Source organism: Cinclus cinclus, chromosome Z, assembly GCF_963662255.1.
Source record: "Cinclus cinclus chromosome Z, bCinCin1.1, whole genome shotgun sequence".
Classification (NCBI taxonomy): Eukaryota; Metazoa; Chordata; class Aves; order Passeriformes; family Cinclidae; genus Cinclus; species Cinclus cinclus.
The window spans coordinates 9,694,940-9,715,003 of NC_085084.1; the positions used below are offsets into that span (position 1 = coordinate 9,694,940).

The 20,064-nt window shown below is 49.0% G+C and overlaps 1 protein-coding gene across 1 annotated transcript; it reads right to left on the reverse strand.

Moving 5' to 3' along the window:
• Positions 1-1,200: 1,200 nt before the first annotated feature.
• LOC134056905 (serine/threonine-protein kinase PAK 3-like) lies at positions 1,201-18,404 on the reverse strand. Its single transcript, XM_062513861.1, is given in 11 exon segments — positions 1,201-1,287; positions 2,627-2,764; positions 4,202-4,398; positions 4,853-4,952; positions 5,644-5,761; positions 7,145-7,257; positions 10,632-10,973; positions 11,243-11,317; positions 12,479-12,601; positions 17,366-17,447; positions 18,280-18,404. Coding segments are annotated over 11 exon segments (1,500 nt in total).
• Between the last annotated feature and the right edge of the window lie 1,660 nt (positions 18,405-20,064).

The window sequence follows — 20,064 nt, forward strand, 5'->3', positions numbered from 1 at the left end:
TGTGCTGTGCCCAGCATGGCTGCGCTTCCCCTCGGCTCCAGCCAGCTGCCAGTTTGTCTGTGAGAGCAGAGGATTTGCCTGGTGCCAGGAGGAGGCACCCAGGGCCGGGATGCTGCCTCTTACAGCTACAAGGGCCTCCTTACAGCCTGCCTCTGCCCAGGCTCAGCCTGCTCCGGGCTGTGCCAGGGCTCTGCTGGGGCTCCACCTCGGGCAAGGCTGGACTAACTCTCACCTCACAATAGCTGACACCTCTGCACCAGATCCTGGACACCTTTCAGAGCACCCTCACTGATCTTTCTGCTTTCTCAGTTGAGACAAACTCTCCTCCAGTCAAAGAGATTGCATTTAGGCATGTAAATCCAAGTGGCAGGAGCCCAAATGCTCTTGAGTCACCACTGAAGGCTGTTGCAGTTGAGATATACGAGACGTGACACTCCGTAGTTCACACAGCAACAGCCAATTTTATCGAGTGCTGTTCCTTTTTATACAGTTTTAAAAAACCTTCGTGGTTGGTCTGCAAATTGGCTGAATTTGGTTACTACCCAGCTCAGTGGCCAAGAGTTTCTCGTGTCCATGCTTGCCAGGGCTTGGCTGGCGTTGTTTGCATTTAAATCTCCCAGCTTTCAAATGCCTTCCTCTTAGGGATGTTTACCTCTTTTCCCTAATAGCATAGACTGGTGGATCTATAATTAGGGTAGGTATGAATGTGAACCCTCCAGGCCAGCTATTAGCTATCACAGAGGGCCTGCGTCTACATAGGATGGCTTGGCTGCCCCCTCCTCCTTTGGTTTTGCCTGCAAATGCCATTGTCCTTTCTGCCTCAAATAGAAGCACCATGGCTGGGCAGAAACAGGCCAGTGTGCCATATTCCAGAGGCAGTGGTCTGGCAAGGATAAATGTAGAAGAGCGTGCCCCACTTAGAAACCATAGCAAAAATGCCATGAGTTTGAAGTGTCATTAAGAAACAGCTGGTAATCCAGAAGGAAATGTTGAATTTTCTAAATGAGTCAGAAGGAGGGGAATCATTCAAACGTGTTGAGGTTTGAGAAGCTTTCTTTCTTTATTTATTTATTTATAATCCTACTCTATAACCCTACTCTACAGTCCTAATCTACAGTTCTTCTCTAAAATCCTACTCTATAATCCTACTCAACAATCCTACTCTAGGCTGGCTGTGGACATAATGTCGTAACATGATGGTTACATTCTTGTCTCCTTCTTCTTCTTCATTGAAATGATGAGTGGTGCCAGAGTTGACAGTGGCTTGGCTGATGTTACAAATGGATGCTGTCCACAGGAAAGAAAAAACAAACAACCAATGAAACATGACTTTCCAAGCTCAGTGGTTCACAGGCTCAATCAGTATTCCTCTGGTTCATAGAAAGATGCAGCAAGAGGACCAACAGGGCCATCTGCACCTCAGCCTTCACATGCAGGACCTTCCCATCACAGGCAAACCTGGCCCAGAATCCCACTCATCTGTTCATTCTGGTGCCTTCCTCTTGCTGGGACTTTTGCCCTGCCAGGGCTCTGGAAATGGTGCTTTCTGTCTTTGGGGTTTCTTCCTTTCAGGAAACTCCAAAGACTCATGTAGGTGCCTTCTTTGAAAGGCAGGCATCATGCTAATTTCCACACAGAGACAGAACAGTATCTACCTTTCCATGCCCTCCCTCCCTTCCTGGAATCCTTCCTTGCTTCCCAGCAGGGACAGCCGAGTGGCACTGGGTCCTGCAGTTCCCTCTCTGCCCCACAGCCTGGCAGAAACCCTGGGGCAGTTCCTGTCTGCTTGACCAGGCCAGGCAGCAGATGGGGCTGGGACAAGTCCCCCTCAGCTGTCCCTGTTTGTGTGGCAGAAACCTCTAAGAGTGGGGTGGGGGGCACAGAGCACGGCCCCTCAGAGGCTCACTCTGAGCCCACCACAGCCCCTCCTTCCCGCAGCCAAATCTCGGACTGCTCAGTCAGGTCTGGCTTCCTTGGCTTCTTCCAATGCTGTTTCATGCCTCTGCACCCAGCATTGCTCTACTTAACCACCACCAAATTACAAAACAGGGCAACAGAAACAGTCAGAGGACAGAGAACCTCTCCTCTGAGGACAGGCTGAGACACCTGGAGTTATCCAGCCTAGGGAAGAATAGGTCCCAGTGAGATTTTATTGCCACTTTCCAAAATTTCAGTGTGGTTTCTGAGGGAGTGTGGGACACCGTGTTTAATAGGTCCACTTACAATACGATTTGGGCTACTGTTTTGAAACAAAAAGAGGATCAAGTCACAGCAGGCCTAAGGAAGAAATTATTTACTAGTAGCATGGTGCCACAATAGAACAAGTTGCCCCAGGAGCTGGGAGGTGCCCCATCCCTGGAACCATCCCAGCTCAGGTGGCACAGGGCTCTGAGCAACCTGATCTCCTGAAAGTTGTCCCTGCTTATTGCAGGCCACTTGGACCAGATGACCTTTACAGCTCCCTGCCAGCCCAGCCCAGTCTAGGGATTCCCTGCCCTTTTCCTTTCAACAGCACCAAGACTAGAGGTGGGGAGGAGGGGGGCTCATCTGATGCCTTGGAATTCAGTGGAGGAGGAGGAACCCATCCCTGGCACACTGTTTCACCTGCAGCCCCTTCACATTTTACCTGCAGGAGCTCCTTGGCAGTCCAGCGCCGAGCCTCATCTGTCTGCAGGCAGCAGCTCAGGAAGTGTCGCAGCAAAGGAGAGAAGAGGTCGGGCTGCTGCAGCTTTGGTCTCCCTCCTGTGGCTATCAGGAGCTGAGGCTGCACAAAAAGGAAACAGGAGGCTCCACCTGCTTCTTTCACATCTGTAACTGCTCTCCCAGATGCCCTTGTTTAACCTCCACTCTGCAGTGGCAGTTTCTGCCCTTGCAAGAGAGAGAGAGAGATGACTTTCCTACACCAACAAAACACCCAAAACTCAAAGCAGCCACAGCTTTTCCAATATCCAGGGGATCTCACCTTGATAGAAGATTTCATTGACTGACCTCGTTAGTGGGAACTACATCAGCAAAAGCAAGTGTGCTTCCTGGATGATTCACACCATCTTAACAGGTTTTTGGTAGACAGACTTTACTATATTAACTAACTCTATTATTTCCAAGGGTTATTACATGAAAGGCATCTCTTAAGTGCTTGTTGGTCCCTTAAGCACAGCTGCCATAAAAAACAAATCATCAAGATTTTAAATTTGATCTTGAAAGCAATGGTAATTGGAAGAAAAAGGTAAATGGAAGAAAGGTAAATAATGTAAATGGAAATCTAATGTAAAACAGTGAACATATGTAAATGAAAGAAAAGAATGGGTATCATCGTTTATTCCTTGGGTAAGGAAAAAAACCATTTGGAATCTATTTTTCACTACAGACAAAGGGAGATGCATGCAGAAGTGTAGGGGAATGAAAATCCCTCTTTGGGCACACAGGAAACGCCTACAACTCTCTCTCTCTCATCAGTCTTAAAATTTCAGCTTCCTTTATGCAGCAAAAAGAAAATTTTTGTGGTCAAGTCAGAAGGAGGAGAAGTGCCATCCTTTTGGTAATCCTCTGTTCATTTGGATACTCAAGTCAATGGATTAACGGTATGCCCATCCCAGAAAGGGCAAGGAAACAAATAGGAGGTTTTGGCAGACTCTTCACATCACCAGGCTCCAGCTTGGTGATGTGGAGAATGTGGCTTGGGCTATGAAAGAAATATGGTCACTAAGGGTTTCAGCAACATTGCACAAGAAGCAGAAGACACTCTGTGGCCTTTACACTCTCATGCCCAGGTTTCAGGCAAGTTTCCCATTGACAGGAAACTGCCCAGGGGATGCACTGCATCTCTAAAAACCACTGTTTTAGAACCTTTGTTTGGTTTGGGTTTCTTTCCTTCATTTATGAAAAGGTAACACCAGTTCTAAGATGCTTGTTTCCTGTTATTAGGGCCATCTACACAGACAAAAGAGCTGAAATGACTTATAACCCAAAGGAAAGTGTCGCCAGAGAATGGAGATTGCTTGCATGTTGTAAGGCTTCAGTTCCCCGCCATGCTACAACCAGAACTACAGCAGATGATGATGTGCTGAAATGCAGGGACGTTTTTAGAAAGGGACCTTGGTGGACGTGGTGCCAGGAGATGGCAATGGGATTTTGGGCAGTGGCACACAGAACATGGGACAGGTGAGAAGGACAACGGGATGAGAGAGTATTTACAACTTACTGAGAGGGAACGTTCACTCTCATAAGGAACTTCTCGTTCCACCATTTCAATTCCCACAATTCCAAAAGACCATATGTCCACTTTGTAGCCATATGGTTGACCTTTCACAATTTCAGGTGCCATCCACCAAGGAGTCCCAGTCACTGACAACCGTTGATTTTGCTCTGGGGTGAGCTGAGCAGAGAGGCCAAAATCAGCTGAGAAGAAAGGAAAATACATTTTTTATTTTAATAGCGTGCAATTAGGAAACCAAGTAAAGTAACTCCCTATTGTAAGTCTGAAAATGTGCTGTTGAACGTCTTGGACAACTGTTCCTGCTCTGTTTCATCAGGACTTTACCCAAAGGAATATTATATCAGCTACTTAAAAATCCTGACATTTTTACAGTGCCTCTGACAGTGGCTTTTGTTCCCAAGAAGCTTTAGACTTGCTGCTCCCTCACTCTGGAAGGGACAAACACAGAGCAGTGCCACTCTGGACAGCTTGTTCCTTGCAATACCTCTGTGCATATTGCAACCCTGTCATCAGTTCAAAGCAGGGACATCTGCACTCCCACTCCCAAGAGCACCATTTCTGGGGAGCTGGCAGTCACTCGTAGCAGCCCCACACCCCACATCCCTGAACTGCTGCCCCGACCAAGAATATACTGACCCAGCTTGACAGAGCCATCGCTTCTGAGAAGGATGTTGTGGCTCTTCACATCCCGGTGGATGACAAGATTCGAGTGAAGAAAATCCAGTCCTTGCAGGCACTGGAAAGGGAAACAGAAAAAGGAGGGCAAAAATTAGTGATGGGAGTTCATCACACAAGAAAGGAAACAACTCCAAATGACTTCCTTTCCACGGGAATGGGGAGTCATGGCAGAACACTGTGCCATTGAGAGGAAGAGCTTGCTGCTCCAACACTAGCAGAGCAGGACCTCTCTAAGGAAAGGCACGTCAGCTTTGGAAAGAGCAACAGCAACTGCTGTTGTAGACCGTCCCCTGCAAACCAGCCAGAATGCCTGCTCCTGCAGTGGATGTGCTCAGAGTCAAACGGTATTTTGGGTATACTACTATCCTCTTCAGCTGAGGACTGTGAAAAAAGAGACTTTTTATTTTCTTTTTGTTTTTTTCTTTCTGTTTGCTTCAAATCTTGCCACCAGCACTTCTGTTTTTACAAACAAGGAATGCAGTGCAGACAGGTGAAAGTTTAGAGGGGCAAGATGGAGAACAGCAGACACAAGAGACAGAGTGAGACTATAACAGCAGGTGATAAGAGTACAACAGAGTACAGTGAGTTCTGGGGCACTGGTAGACAATTGACTTGAGATGCTCTAGCTTCCCCATAGCATTCTAGCAACACAGAAACAAAGCTTGGCACATGAAATCTCTCCAGTTCTGAGCCCCACTTTCCCAGACAATCCTGCCCAAGGCCCTGGAAGCACAGGTGGGATCCCTGACCTGCTGACTGACAGCTGCCATCTCATCTTCAGACAGGAAGGTCCTGCTGATGACATTGCTCAGAGTGCCTCCATCCATGTACTCCATCACCAGCCAGAATTGCTTATCCACAAGGTAGCTGAAAGAAGGAAACAAGGGCATGGATATGAACATGCATGACTACGTTGCTCTTTGGAAAAGACAAGGGCTGATTCTTGTTTCTGGGTCCCTTTGTGACAAAGATAGAGTAAAAAGAATAGACATTCCCTCTGGGCTGTGAAGTGTTTGTGGTCTGTGCTGGCTGAAGGAGAATGACACATCTGTGAAAAAGCAGATGTGTTAGATGGTGTTGGGGGTTGGTTTTCCCTTTTCTCTCTGTGGAATTTTCCCCATTGTCACACTAAGATACCTGTGGACCAGGCCTTAGTGGCAGGGCTAAGGGGGGAGGAGAGGGAAGAGGGAAACCCCACAAGATTCAAACATTCAGAAAGGAAGCAGAAAGCTCAGCCTTGGCCCATTTCCCCCACGGAGTTTGGACGAGAAGGACGATCACTGCCTGTGGTCCCATCCCTGCCATCCCAGCACAGGGAGCCATCCTCACTGCTGTCTGACCCTGCACTGCTGTTTTTCTTGCCTTAACCTGCCATCATCCAGCACTCTGCTGAGCACCGTGACTGATGCTGTGAGTAGAGGAATCTCTCCTCCATCCCTCTCCCCCTGGTACAGCGCTGCCATCACCCCCAGCCCTCCTGCAGCTCTGTGGGACCTGCCCGCCCCCAGCACCGGGAACTGCAGCTCAGGGAAAAGGTGCCTGCAGCCAGAAAGGGACTGGGACTGAGTTACTGTTCTGTTTGTGGGTAATTTTATAGCTGCTGTTGTTTTCTTGTTTGTCTTTAACTTCAGATATACTAGTAAAGAACTGTTATTCCTATCCCCATCTCTTTGCCTGAGAGCTCCCTTAATTCCAAAATTATAATAATCTGTAGGCAGGATGGATCACACTCCTCGTTTCAGAGGGAGGCTTCTGCCTTTCTTTAAAAAATACCTGTCTTTCAAACCAAGACAGATGTCCAGCAAGTGAAAAGAGCAGTTTAGTAACAGCCCAGATGAAAAACCTGTCCTACTGTGTGTTTCTGGAAATAAGCACCTAGCGTCCCTGGCATGCAGAACAATGGAAAAGAGGTGCAGCAAACTGAGGGAAATCCTCCCTCAGATGGTTCATGAATATTTAAAAAACTTTAAAAACTCAATCCCAGAGCAATGTCTAGCCAGTTAACTTAGAGAGTACTTATTTACTAAGATACAGCTCATCCAGGATTTTGAAAAATTTTCAAACTATGTGTGCTAGGGAACAGTCATACAGACAAGATGCATTCTCTTCTTATCTATTGGAGATGAGTAGAGAAATAATAATTTAGCAATAATTAACAGCTGTGTTTTCTGCCAGTGACCAAAGTGGGTTTATAACCTGTCATGCTTGTAGTATAAAAAACATTAATGGGATAAGACCATGCCCACTCACCTGTCTAAATAATTCACAACACAAGGACTCCTATTCCTCTTCATAACCATGATTTCATTAACAGTTACTTGCATCTTCCTCAGTGAGTGGAGATTAATTTTCTTTATGGCCACCTAAAATGACATTCACAATCAGTAACTTGAAAAGTTGGTGGCACGAGACCACGGTGCACGTGGAGTGAGTGATTTTGCAATGACACAGTCAAGCTGAGCCAAAGTGCCTTGTGATTAGACATTGGAGTAATTAGGAACTGACATTCCAGCAGCCCATTTCTCTGCTCCATTGGAGTCCAGTTTCAGGACATGTGGCCACTGACATTTTGTGTTGTCCACTTGGGAACAAAGATGGCTCTACTATCACCCACAAAGCTCTGACCACACTCTCTACTGCTCTGTCTAGGATTCAAAAGCAATCCCTGCCTTTTTATTCTGTGGATACATCCAGATCTATAAGCAGGGCTTAGGGCTTTTAGGGACACCTTGCAGATCTCTGCCTACATGCAGTTCCCAAGTGCAGCACTGCAGGTGGCTAAGGAACTCCCAGTAACATTCAGATATATTTGCTGGCAGCCAGAAATGAGAATAGAGCTCTGAAGCTGTAGCCCCAAAGAGCAGTGAGATGCTCTAAGGCACCAGCTTTGTTTCAGCAGCTGAGAGCGAGTGAGCGCGTCCTTCTCTGAAAGGAACCGCTGCCCTCCTCGCCTTCCTTCTGGCAGCTGAGAAGGACAAACACTGTCCCTAATGCAATTTGCAAGCTGGCACCAGTCTGGGCTTCTTGTGCCTTTGCAGCACAGCTCTACCCAAAGCTCCAGCCACAGCTCACACCTGAGGGGAAAGCTCTCAAGAGCTGCAGAGTCTGCAGGGGCTGTTGACATTTACCTCTTCTCCTGTGGTAGTGTCGAGTGCCCTACAAACCTCCCCAAAAGTCCTAGAAACAAAACAAAGCAAAGAAAGGAGAAGCCATTTGGACCTTGGAGTGAAAGCTAGCCCAGACAGAAGATCTGTGCTGGAAATGCCTTAAACATGCAGGATACAGGTGGGATCTGCCAGAAGGCAGTGGCTGCATTTTCCTCTCAAGTGCATGGTCACTGGACCTGTTCCTGGAGTGATGCCTCAGCTCAAAAAGAGACCTTATTCTTTCTTCTCAGGTTTCCGTTTGTAAACTGTGCAGTTCTTATCCTGACCATGGAGTATTTCCTTCAACAAACTCTTGGAAAGAAAAGTTCCTGAGAACTCTTATCTCACAGCTATCATAGTGGGTAGGATACTCTTTCAGGCAAACAAGATCCTTCTCCTTTCATTATTGTGGCTGTATGATTTGGAGATAATTCAAAAATGCTAAGGAAATTAACACAGAGCTTTCCCATACTTGATAGACAAGAAAGAAATCTTCCAGGTCCTGTTCCTTGCTGCAGGCAAGGCCTTGGAAGCATGGAGATCTCTTTGACAATGACTTCTGACCACGCTCACAAATTCTGGCCAGTACTGAGAAGTGGGACAATCTAACTCCAGTGTCTGAATATGTTTGCAGCTTACCTGACTCTACACTTGATAGACATTCTACCAGCAAATCCCGTGGCCCATGCTTGTCTAAAAATAACTATGGTTGGACTCACCCACTGCCAATATTTTCCAGTTCAGTGTATTTAATCTCGGGATTCCCTGAATTCACCATTCTCCCTGAGGGAAAAAAAATGCAATATGCTGGCTTTAAAGCAGAGATCCCAGCTTCCTGGAGGTACAAAAGGCAGCCCCAGTGTCCGGGTCTCTGAACCCTTTGTGGTCAGCTGGGTAACAACAACAGCAACAACAATAACAGCAACAGGAACGGCTGCTCTGCAGCACAGATGGCCCACACAGAGACTGAATTTGGACAGTCCTTTGAAGAGCTCTCTTGCCAGGAAACAAAGCAATGGGAGATACAGTCCCAGGAGAGAAGGGCATCTTCTCCACCTAGCAGCAGTTTTCCAGAAGAATGCCTTTCTGTTTCTAATCCAGAGCAGTTCATGCTATGAGCAATCCCAACGGGGCTTTCACCATCAGAACCCTTACCCTTTATGAGCAGGCTAAGCTCAAAAATGCCTTTGCCCATACCCCATGTGAGGAACCACACTGCTTCTCTTCACCCTGACAGTGTGGATCAATTGCTCCCATTGGACTTGCCCTCTCAGCACTGCACACATCCCCATCTTCCCAGCTCGGCACAGCAGACAAGAGCAGCAAGGACAGCAGTGCTCCTCAGGTGCTGGCATGACACGGACAGCTGTCCAGAGGAGATGCTACTCCTCTCGTGAGTCCAGGCCTTGAGATGCAGAAGTCAACCCAGAAGAGGGGTTGCTGCCTCAGGGCAGCTCCGTGCTACAGCAGCTGGGCAGCAGTGGGACTCTCCCAGCTAAGGAAGGCTCTGGCCTCTGCAGTCACACATCAGGGGCAGGGCAGGTACCACAACAAGGCTGGCAAAGCCCAAGCACGAGCACTGACAAGCAAGGGGAAGAAGCCACAGCCAGCCTGAGCCCCTTACAAGCTCTTGCCCCCTTTTCAGGACTCAATAGGATTGGCTTGGATATCAGACACACTGAGGTGTAGATCAATGCCCTTCTTGTCCCAACAGATGATGGCAGACACAGAATTATCTGGGCTCTGTTCTCACCCTCGCCAGGTCTTATCTAAGAGCACAGCACTGGCAGCTCTTATGGACAAGAACCTTAAGATTAAATGGGTTGTGCTGCAGAATCACAAAAGTTTTTATGTGTATTCCTAGAGACTGATCTGAGCAGGGGTTGTGCCAATGGGTAGGACTCAAGCAGTCACAGAATTCTGTTGATCAACTGCCTCTGCCTTTAGCAGATAGGGAAGCTCAGATAAACCCCAAGCCAGTCCAAGCTGCCCTCTGAGGCAGCAGGAGCGTCCAGCATGCTCTCTCGCTGCTTGGAAGCACAGCAGTTCCTGTGGGGAGTCCTAAATGTCCCTGTGACATCAAACTCAGGAGGAGCATTTGGTACAACTATGCTGACATGCACACAACACACTGTCCCTCAGAGAAGAAATACACCAGACGTACTCAGTAGCTCCAGGTACTTCTCCTCAATCTCCTGTTTCTGAGCAGCTGCAGCCACACTGGACCTAAATGAGCTGAAAAGGCTCCACTTCTCAGCTTGGGGACTGGGGGTGTCGTTAAACAGCGCTGCTGCTGCAGCAAGTTGCATGACCGAGCTTGTGTAGATCTGGGAGAAGAAATGAGTTTGTGTCAGAAAGGTGGCTGGCAGAAATTGCCCTGAGACCCCATTTCAAACGCAAGCCCTTAGGCAGGTGCTGTCAGCCCCATCCAGGGCAGCAGCTGAGATTCAGCAGCCCAGGAAGTGTCCTTCAGAGATCAAAGCAGGATGGCACTCAGAGTAATCAGCCCCCCCTCTTCTGCTCTGCAGAGGAAAAATAAGGGCAGAAACCACCAGTTTAGTGGCTGCAGTGGCTATCACTCTTTCACTCACTGTCTTTTCTAGAGCCTCTTGCCCCTGAAGGAGATTCATTTTCTCTTTCATGATTTTCATATCTTCCCCCAGCCTCTTCTCCCTTGCTTTGAGCATAGCCTGAGTTTTATGCAGCTCTGCGGGCAGCTCCTCATTGAAGTTCTGTAAACAACAAGAGAGAGAAATTTTCTTGAGTGGAGTGGCAGCCACTCTTACACTCACCTGGTTTTGTAAATCACCCCTCTGTCTATGGAGATTCCAGTGATCTTGAAGTCTTCTCATGTCTTCCTTGTTCCTCCTCCTCACTGCCATGATGGCAATCGGAGCTTCGGGCAGCTCTGCTTGTGGCTCTGCCTTGATGTTCTGCAGACACAAATGCAGGGAATTGCCACCAGGCTCAGCTTTTTCCTCTTTCAGCCTCAAAACCAAATTCATTCAGCCACTCCTTTCTGCTCCCCTACCCACCTCTGCTTCCACTGCTTCCTCTGCTTCCGTGCCAGTGCTGATCTCTGCCTATTACAAGGCTCTGTGCTTTCAGTGCCTGTGGCACTCCTGGCCTCCTCAGCCTCAAGAGCTCTGTTTTATGCCCCTGCTCCTCACCTTCATTCAGTCACCTGGGGAGCCAGGCTTACCTGGCCATTCCCCTGTACCTCTTCCACCTGCTGCCTGAGATGCTTCTAATGCTCTTGGGCTGGGAACAGCTCTCCCTGAGTCTAAAGCATCTGGATGCAGTGAGGGGAACATTGTCATGGAAGTGGCCCTTTTGGGGAGCACTGTCAGCTAGGCATTTATAGAAGTGTGCCTGGAAGGACTCTCATGAGCCTCCCTTTCCCCAGGCTAAAGCTCCCTCAAGCACCTCCTCACTGGGTTTGTGCTCCCACTTCTCCCCAGCTCCCTTGCCCTTCTCTGGACTTGCTCCAGCCCCTCAATGTCTTTCTGTTACAGAGGGGCCCAGAACTGGACACAGCACTCGAGCTGTGGCCGCAGCAGTGCCCAGCACAGGGCACAGCTCACTGCCCTGCTCCTGCTGCCCCACTATTGCTGACACTGGCCACGATGGCCTTGGCTTTCTTGGCCACCTGGGCACACGCTGCCTCATGTTCAGCTGCTGTTGACTGCAACCCCTGGGTCCTTTTGTCCCAGACAACTCCCCAGGCACAAAGTTGCACATTTGACTTAAAATACAGCATCCAGAATTTCAAGATGTCTTTCCTGTTTTTAGCAACCCAAAACAGCATTCAAGGGCTTGCAGCTTCACCTAAACTCTAGGATCCAATGAACTTGTCAAATCTGCAGACTACCCCACAAAATGTATCAACAGAAAACTGCTTTTTCTGGTTTTTGCTTCAGAAGAAGGGTTCAGAATTATGCCCTTGGTTTCTTTTGCCACAAGGGATAAGAATGTCCCCCACAGCTTCATGAACAGCACAATTATCTCTTTGCAGCTTATCAAAAGCCAAAAGACAGGTGGGCCAAAACAGTCTGCAGACGTGAAGAATTCCTCAAGGAAATGGCAGAGAAATTCCACAGGCTCCAAACACAGCATTTCAGAAAGGGAAAACAAACAAAGCCCTGTGATCTGCAGCGCTACCACATGTGCCCTTTGGCCATAGCACTGCAGAAGACAAGAGACAGACCTTCAAGGAACCAAGGAGCCAGATGCTCACCCAGAGGCACCAGCTCTTTGGTACCTCAACATGACAGACCAAAGCCCAGTTTCCAGCTCTCACTAGCTGGGGGAGAATTGCTATGTCCCAGCAGGTCTCCAGCTCTCAGCATCCTCAGCCACCAACAGCAAGTGCTGGCTGCTCAGCATCTTGCAGCTCTGTCTTGCACTAAAGACAGCACCAGCCAGAACTGGCACTTACCGGCTCGGAATATTCAGGTTGTGCTGTGAGCACAGCTGGAGGATTGTGATCATTCAGCTCCTCTTTGGCCACATCTCCAGGAACTGAGAGAGTCAGTGGAGAGTCTGCTGTGGGTTCAGGGCTCTGTGAACAGACAGCAGCATGAGAGACAGGCAGTTACCTATCATTTATAACCTTACTCCTATTCAGCTCTACAACCTGCTCGACTAAGGACAAATGATAAACTGCCATTGCAATGTGATTCTAAGTCACTCCAACAAAATTAAAATGGGCTCATTCAACAGAACTGAATATGGCTCCGAATTCAATATTCCACCCTGCTTACTATCAGCAAAAAACTTTCCCTCTGAAAATTGAGCTTTGACTTCTTTAAAGCTCTGAAATGGGAAATTAGGAAACAGCCGGTGATGCCTTTGCAATTGCTGATTCAGGTATGGGAATGGATTTTCTTTTAACCTACCCAGCTGGCCATCTACACCCTACTACCACAGGCCAAGCTCACAGATTCCTTCACAATTCTTAAACGTCAGGAACATCCAAGATTCCTTTCTCACTCACCTCAGGATCAGCATGTCTGAATACACATCTCAGGTGACCTGTAGAGGGCAGGGAAAATGAAATAAATTATTTGAGAAAACTGGAAAGAGCTGTAATGGTCATAGAATGCCTTCAGGGAAGGTCTCCCAGTCTGCATTTTTAAAGTAGTCTTGCTTGACCCAGCAAACTGAGGAAATGGCAGACTCTGCTGCCACAGACTCTCCCGGGGAGGGACTGCAACCCCTGCAGGTTCCTTGCAAATGCTGCCCACAGCTCCCTGGCTACAGACACCCCCTTTTAAGTGGAATGGGTTGAAAGGGGCTTTAGCAAACCAGTGGCATCCTCATGCTCTTTCTTTTTCAAAATTGACCCAGTCACTAAGAAAGAGCAGGAAGACATCTAAAAGCCAGATTAGGTTACACCCAAGGAAAATTTCTACTTACGTCCCAGGTTAGTCAGGTAATAGCCTGAATAACCAATGCCATAAACAGTGCAAACTGCAGCAACGAGTTGCTCAATCATGGTAGCACTGCTGTGCAAGTTTGCAGACTCTTCTGAAACACTAGAAAAAACAAGGCTCCTGTCACAGTGTGCAGCTGCCCACTGACAAACAGGAGGATGCTCCTGCACTGAGCACAGGCAAGAGTTGCTCTGGCACTGCTGCACCTTCCGTGCAGCAAAGCAACCTTCTGATGTCACCACAGCAACGTGGCAACCGTGCCCTGACATCACAAAGCAAACGTTCTGCATTGGTCTGTGAATTTATGCAAAGCAGTCCAACCCTCCCTACACCAAACACAAAATCACCTGGGACGTTCTCCTCTGTCACAAAGCAGCACAAACTCTCCTGGTGGGACAAACCCTGTTGTTCAAGGGATCCAAGAGTAACTCAGAGAGTGCCCCAAGCACCCACAGCCTGTACCTGAACGGAGCAGTCAGATGGGAACAAAGCAAAGGAAACCAGAGCAGGAGAATGGCTGGAAGCATTGGACAGAACCAGAATACACTATTGGCATAAGAGTTGAAATAATTCCTAACAAATGTCTCTGTATTTTTGTACATTTATTGGACATGCCCAGGGCTCTTGTGCATGTACATCTCTGTCTCTGCCTTTTTCGGTCTGTCGATATTTGACACTGGCCAAATGCCTGGTACTCACAGAAGTCATTTGCTTATCTTCTTCTGCTGGAGCTGAGCAGAAGAGAGGGACAAAAAAACTAAAGAAGGGCTCATAATTGAGAGAAAATATTCTAGGGCAAAACAGGCTCAAGTTTAAGGAATAAAGGAAACCTATTATTAAGAGTCAGAGGAGAATATTGAGAAATGAAAATAGGCCTTTAAAACACCTTCTTTTGACCCAGCCCCTCCCTCCTTTCCACCAACAGCACAGGACAGGGTATGGGAGTTTTGGTCAGTGCATCACTTGACACATTTTTTGTTTGATTAGGGAGAATAGTCTTCCTTCTGCTGTTCCATGGGATCACTCCCACAGACAAACAGACATCCCAAAACTGGTGTGGCGTCATCCATAGGGTGCAGCCTTTTCAGAATAGGCTGCTCTTGTTTGGAAGCATGGGGTCTCTCTCCATCTCTGAAAGCAGCAGCCCTTTCTCTCTGTTCAGGTCTCCCACTAGACCACAGCTTTCTCTAATATCCACCTCTCCAGCATGTACACTTTTCTCCTTGGCTGCAAATGGATTTCTGCATCCCCTGTGGACTTCATGCATTTCAAGGGGATATTTTGTTTTACCACGATCCTCACCGTGAATTGCAGAGAAATCTTGGCTCCAAGGTTTGAAGCACTCATCCCTCTCTTTCTTTTCCACTGACCTTGGTGTTGCCATGTTTTTTCCCTCACATATTCTCACTTCCTCCTCTGGCTAGAAGAAAAGTGCTGCTTGTAGGTACTGTTGTCAACAAGTTCTACTAATTCAAAGATTCTTGCAAGATCCCACAGTGCCCAGAAGTTGATCTATTTAGGTTCCGTGTCGGGGAATCACTCGTCACGCTCCTGCTGCCGGCCATGTGACCCTGCCACCACTGTGCAGGCAGTGGTGGCCGCCGCCACACTGGCACTATTTAACACCTCTCTTCATGGGGGGCTCCAGGAAGGGCAAGCTGCCCCCACCGCCCCTGCCTTCCCCCTTCAGCGCAGCTGGCCAGGGGTGGCCAGGCAGGCAAGGCTCGCCGTGGGCTGCACCGAGATGGTGGTGGCTGCTGTGCATTGCTGCGCACCACGCCAGGGATGGCCCCTGGCAGCAGCCCTTTGCCACCCTTCAAAAAAATCCTGTGCGTGTGCCATTTTGATTTTCTTCTTAAATATGTCATCACAGAGGCATTGCCAACCTTTCTATTTGGGCCGGCAGCATGTCATCATCAGAGGCATCTGAGATTGGCTCTGTTGGACATGCTGGAAGCTTCTAACAGGTTCTCACAAAAGACACCCCTATGGCCCCCACCCTGCTACAAAAACCAGGTTGTGCCAAACCAACTCATTGTCTTTGGAAGTAGAACGGCCAGGATCTGCCCACCAGCAGGAACTGCTCCAAACTGGGACTATGACTGGTGGTGCTGATTTCCAGAGGTTTCTGTCTTCCAGGTGAAGCCAAGGCGGGAGCGGGTTGAAAGGTGTTGGCACTGCTGCTGCTCTGTGCCAGGGAGCCCCGGCTGAAGTAAGCAGATGTTGAAGTAGCTGTGATCTCATGAGAAATTTGAACAGAGAGAGAGAGAGAAGAGTGATGAAGACCCTTTGCCTCCAGAGAAGAGGACCTCTGTTCCCAGAGCTGAAGATGATCTTAGAGTTAGATGAAGAGAACTTGTACTTTTTTAAAAGCTTGTTACATGTTGCGACAACCATACAGCCCAGATATATAAATACAAAAATATCCTTATCTCTCTCTAAAACCAAGAACTCAGGAAACAGCATTATACCACTAGACAACTCCATACATATTTAAATAGAACTGAATACATATATAACCAGCACAATATACAGATGTGAATATAGATCGAATTCTACAAATTGTCTGCAAGAAAGAGATACATAAAGCAAACCTATCTATAAGTAGACAAAGATGACTACCAATCTAAATATCCATACAACTGCATCAATACAAACATACAGCTATACATCTGGATATATATGTCAATATAATTACATATTGAAATAGATATACATATAAAAATATAAAAATAGACATCTATACAGATACAAATACCTATTTAAAGGCCCATGTAGCCAAAACTATATCAGTAGAAATAGATACCCATACAACTGTATACATACGTATAGAGTTAACTGGGGTCTTGGTTGGAGAGAGATGACATGACCCTCTGTGATTGATGTGACAAAAGCTTCTTTATTGTTCCAGACCCTTCTTAAATAGAAGGTTTGTAATCCCTGGCTCATGACAGCTGATTTATTGGGAGTTTAAACTGCCCAGCTCTCTGACCAGTGAGGTGTCTGCAGCTTAGAATGGAACGTCAGGAGTGAAATCTCTGTTTAGGCTTGAATATATCCTATCATTGCTCACCTAGGGGCCTGTTTATTGCACCAGGCTAATCAAACTGAATTGCTTATCTATTGCCAAATTAATTGCTTAGCTACAAGCCAGCTTGTGCTGTGACACATATGGAAATAGAACTAAACACAGCTATTACAACATCCATGAAGAACTAGATACATATACACAAATGTGGAACTGTGAACCAGTATGAATATAACTATATGTACATATATGCATAGTAGATTCATAAATATAAGAACCTATGTAGAAAAATATACCTGTACAAATAGCAAGCTACATATGTAAATATCCATATCATTCTCACTGTCTGTGTGCATGTCCACAGATCTTTAGACAGAAATCTTAGCAGAGGGATCCCAGCTTCCCCATCTTCATAGCCTCTCCCTCAGACTCTTTCCTGCCCTGCAGAGCAGCTGTCCTGTACAGCTGCCCAAAGAGTGCCCTGCTGAAGCTGGATCCCTCCTGGTGTGGTGCCCAGACAGTCCCAGCTGGGCCCCACCACAGAGCAAAGGGCCAGGGCAGTCACCTCCTGGTGCTGCTGTGCCAATGGTCCCTGCTGCTACAGAGGGAAAGAGAACCAAAGGGCATCAGTGGAGTACACCAGGCCAGCACTGCAACCTGCCCTGCCCTGCCCTGCCCTGCCCTGCCTTCAGCACTGTACAGAGTGGCACATGTGGCACCCAGGCAGGTAGCCAGCAGGCACAAGTGTGGCTGCGGCTCGGAGGCTCCACTGAGATAAGGTGTCACCTGGGAGAAGTCGCCCCAGCTCTGGGGCCTGGCCTTCTCCAGCTGCAGCAGCAGCGCAGGCTCTCTGTCCCCTCACAACCTCTTCCAGTGCCCACAGTCCAGCAGGTGCCAGCCCAGGAGACACCCTCTCCCAGGCTGCCACAGCTGTATGGCTACACCTAGGGAACAAGAAAGTACAGCTTGGCTAGAAGAGGTCCCCTTTCCTTCCCAAACTTACCTGGGGAGAGGTCAAGTCCTTGTACATTGCCAGACCTTGCTTGTCCTGCTGTGGGCAAGAGAGGATGGCTAGAAGGTGAGCATGTCTCTGTGGTTCGTCTGGGAGAGCAGGGCTCAGGCACAGAGCCCAGAGCAGAGAGACATTCACTGCACAGGGGCAGCTCAACTTCTCCAGGGTTTGATGACACACGGGTCACTCGGGGCCCCCTGGGTCCTGTGCAGTGGCAAAAGGGATGGGCAGAGATCTAGGTGAGCCTCAATCTGCCTGTGCTCCCTTGTCAGGCGGGTGTGCCCGACAGCTGCCCGCAGCTGCAGGGGCAGCTCCCCCCAGCTGAGGAGCTGTGCTGCCCCATGGGGCTGCTTTGGAAGCATCCATCCCTCTGCAGCACCAACAGCAGCAGCTTACCCATGTAGTGTGTCCACCCACAGCTCCTTCAGCACCTGGGAGTTTTTGACAGAGGGGAGAACCGGCATCAGGCTCCGCTGCTCCCAGCCTCTTGGGCAGAGACATTCGCTTGCACAGCCCTGCCCCATGGCCAAGGACACAAGGGCAGGATGTAGCTGCTGCCCAAGCCCTGGCTCCCTCTGTGCTGAAAGAGTGGCGGCTGTTGCCCTTCCCTTCTTGAAACCCAAAAGTTACCAGGGGACACGGGACACTCCCTGACCACGCTCTGCACAGATGCCAGACGCCACTGCAAGGGTGACAAAACTCTCCTGCTTCACGTGGCTGGGAACCTCTCTGGCCCTGCCATGGAACCTGGCACCAACACTCACCCAAGTTTGCCAATGCAGGAGCCACTGGGCCAGATGATGGAGGTGGAATCCTCATTGCTGCCTTCTTGCTGCTGCTCTAGTTGTGTCTGCAGAGCCACCTCCTTGCTGGCACTCAGCAGCCACATCTGGTCCCTGGCCAGGCAGAGCCTGGGAGCAGGGTGATGCAGAGAGCAGAGGAAGGCAGTGAGGGGCAGGTGGCCTCCTTGGCATCCCCCAGGGCAGAGCCCTGGCATGTCTCCCCTCTCCCCCCACCAACCTCAGCACACACACTGGTGCACCCAGCACCCAGCACCAATGGTGTGGGGCCTGGGGCTTAGGCCAGGCTGTCTGAGTCCTGGTCCAAGGTCAGGGATAGGACAAAGGCAACTGGGCTCTCAGGTTCTTACTGCAACTTGGTGACCACCGGTTTTCCCTTGAGGAGGAAAGGCATCTTTCGCTCTTCTTTGGGCGGCAGCTCAGAGCCACAGCTGTGCTCAGCAGCACCTCATCATCACTGAGAACCTTCCTGCAGAGCAGAGAGCAGTGGCTGTGAGCAAGGCAGCCCCTTCTGCTGCGTGCCTGGCCATGCCTGCATGTCCCACAGCTGTGGGGGAGCCCACCTGGAGCCGAAGCAGCTCCTGGCCTGGCCCATCCTGCCTGGCCCAGGAGGACCCTGGCCTTCCCACATGGTCATGAGCACTTGTGGGGGCTCTTGGGCTCTCATGGGCACTGCTCACTGAGAGCAAGGATTGGAAGCAGGATGTCAGGATTGGGCTGAAATTGCTTTTTAAGAAATTTCCTCTCTCGCTATCAATCAGCAAAGACAACAAAAATCTCACTATCGATCAACTGCTGCTGCTAGTGGATGCTGGGTCCAACTGATCATAGGTCCAAGCCCAATGGACCCTAGACTGGACATGGGTGAGCCACTGCAGTGGGGCTCTGGGATGGAATTTCCTGCCAGGATGGCCAATGCTGGCTTTGCACTGGGGACCCCAGAGGTGGACACACCTGATGCCAGGGCTCATCTCCCTGCACCTGCTGCCAAGGCTTTGCTCCTGCAGCCTTGCATGCTGTCAGCTGCCTTTGCCCCCAGGGACTCTTTGATTGATCCAAATTGCTCAGTCTGGGCCCCATCTTGAGCTGCTTTCTCAGCTGCCTCTTACTTTTATTCTGCTGCTGCAAGGGCTTCTTCCTCCTCTCTGATTGCAGAACTTGCCTCTTCCCCTGCACCTTCACCTGCAGAAGCTCCTTGTCCACCCTTTCTCCAGCCCCTCTAGGTCTCTGTGCTGGGCAGCAGCAACACCCTCTCACTCATAAGCCTCGCCCTAGCTGGATGCCCTCTGCTTATAGTCTGAGGGGACACTCAGCCCATTCCCTGCATTGCTGGAGCACCTGCAGAGGACAGCACAGGGGCTGCAGGCCTGCAGCTTGCTACCATGCAACCTCTCACCAAGGCCTCAGCAAGTCAGCAGGAAAAGCCACATCACTTGCTGGCATGATCCATACAGTGCTGCTGTTTTAGATTACTCCAAGTCCTATTCAAGACTCTTCAAAGCATGCCAATTTTCATTGGGATGTCACATCTCTTCAGAGTGCTGATGGGACATGTCCATTAGAGGTGGTTGTGCTCTGCCCTCGACTGCTGGAGAGCTGGTAGCCAACCTTCTTAGGCAGAAGATTCTCTGCATTCATGGTGCTCACATTGCTGGCAGAAGGTTGGCTCACTTCTTGAGCACAAGGCTAAAAACTAAGTGTGACTCTTGATGGGTTGTGATTTCCCTATGCTCAAAAATGAAGAATGAC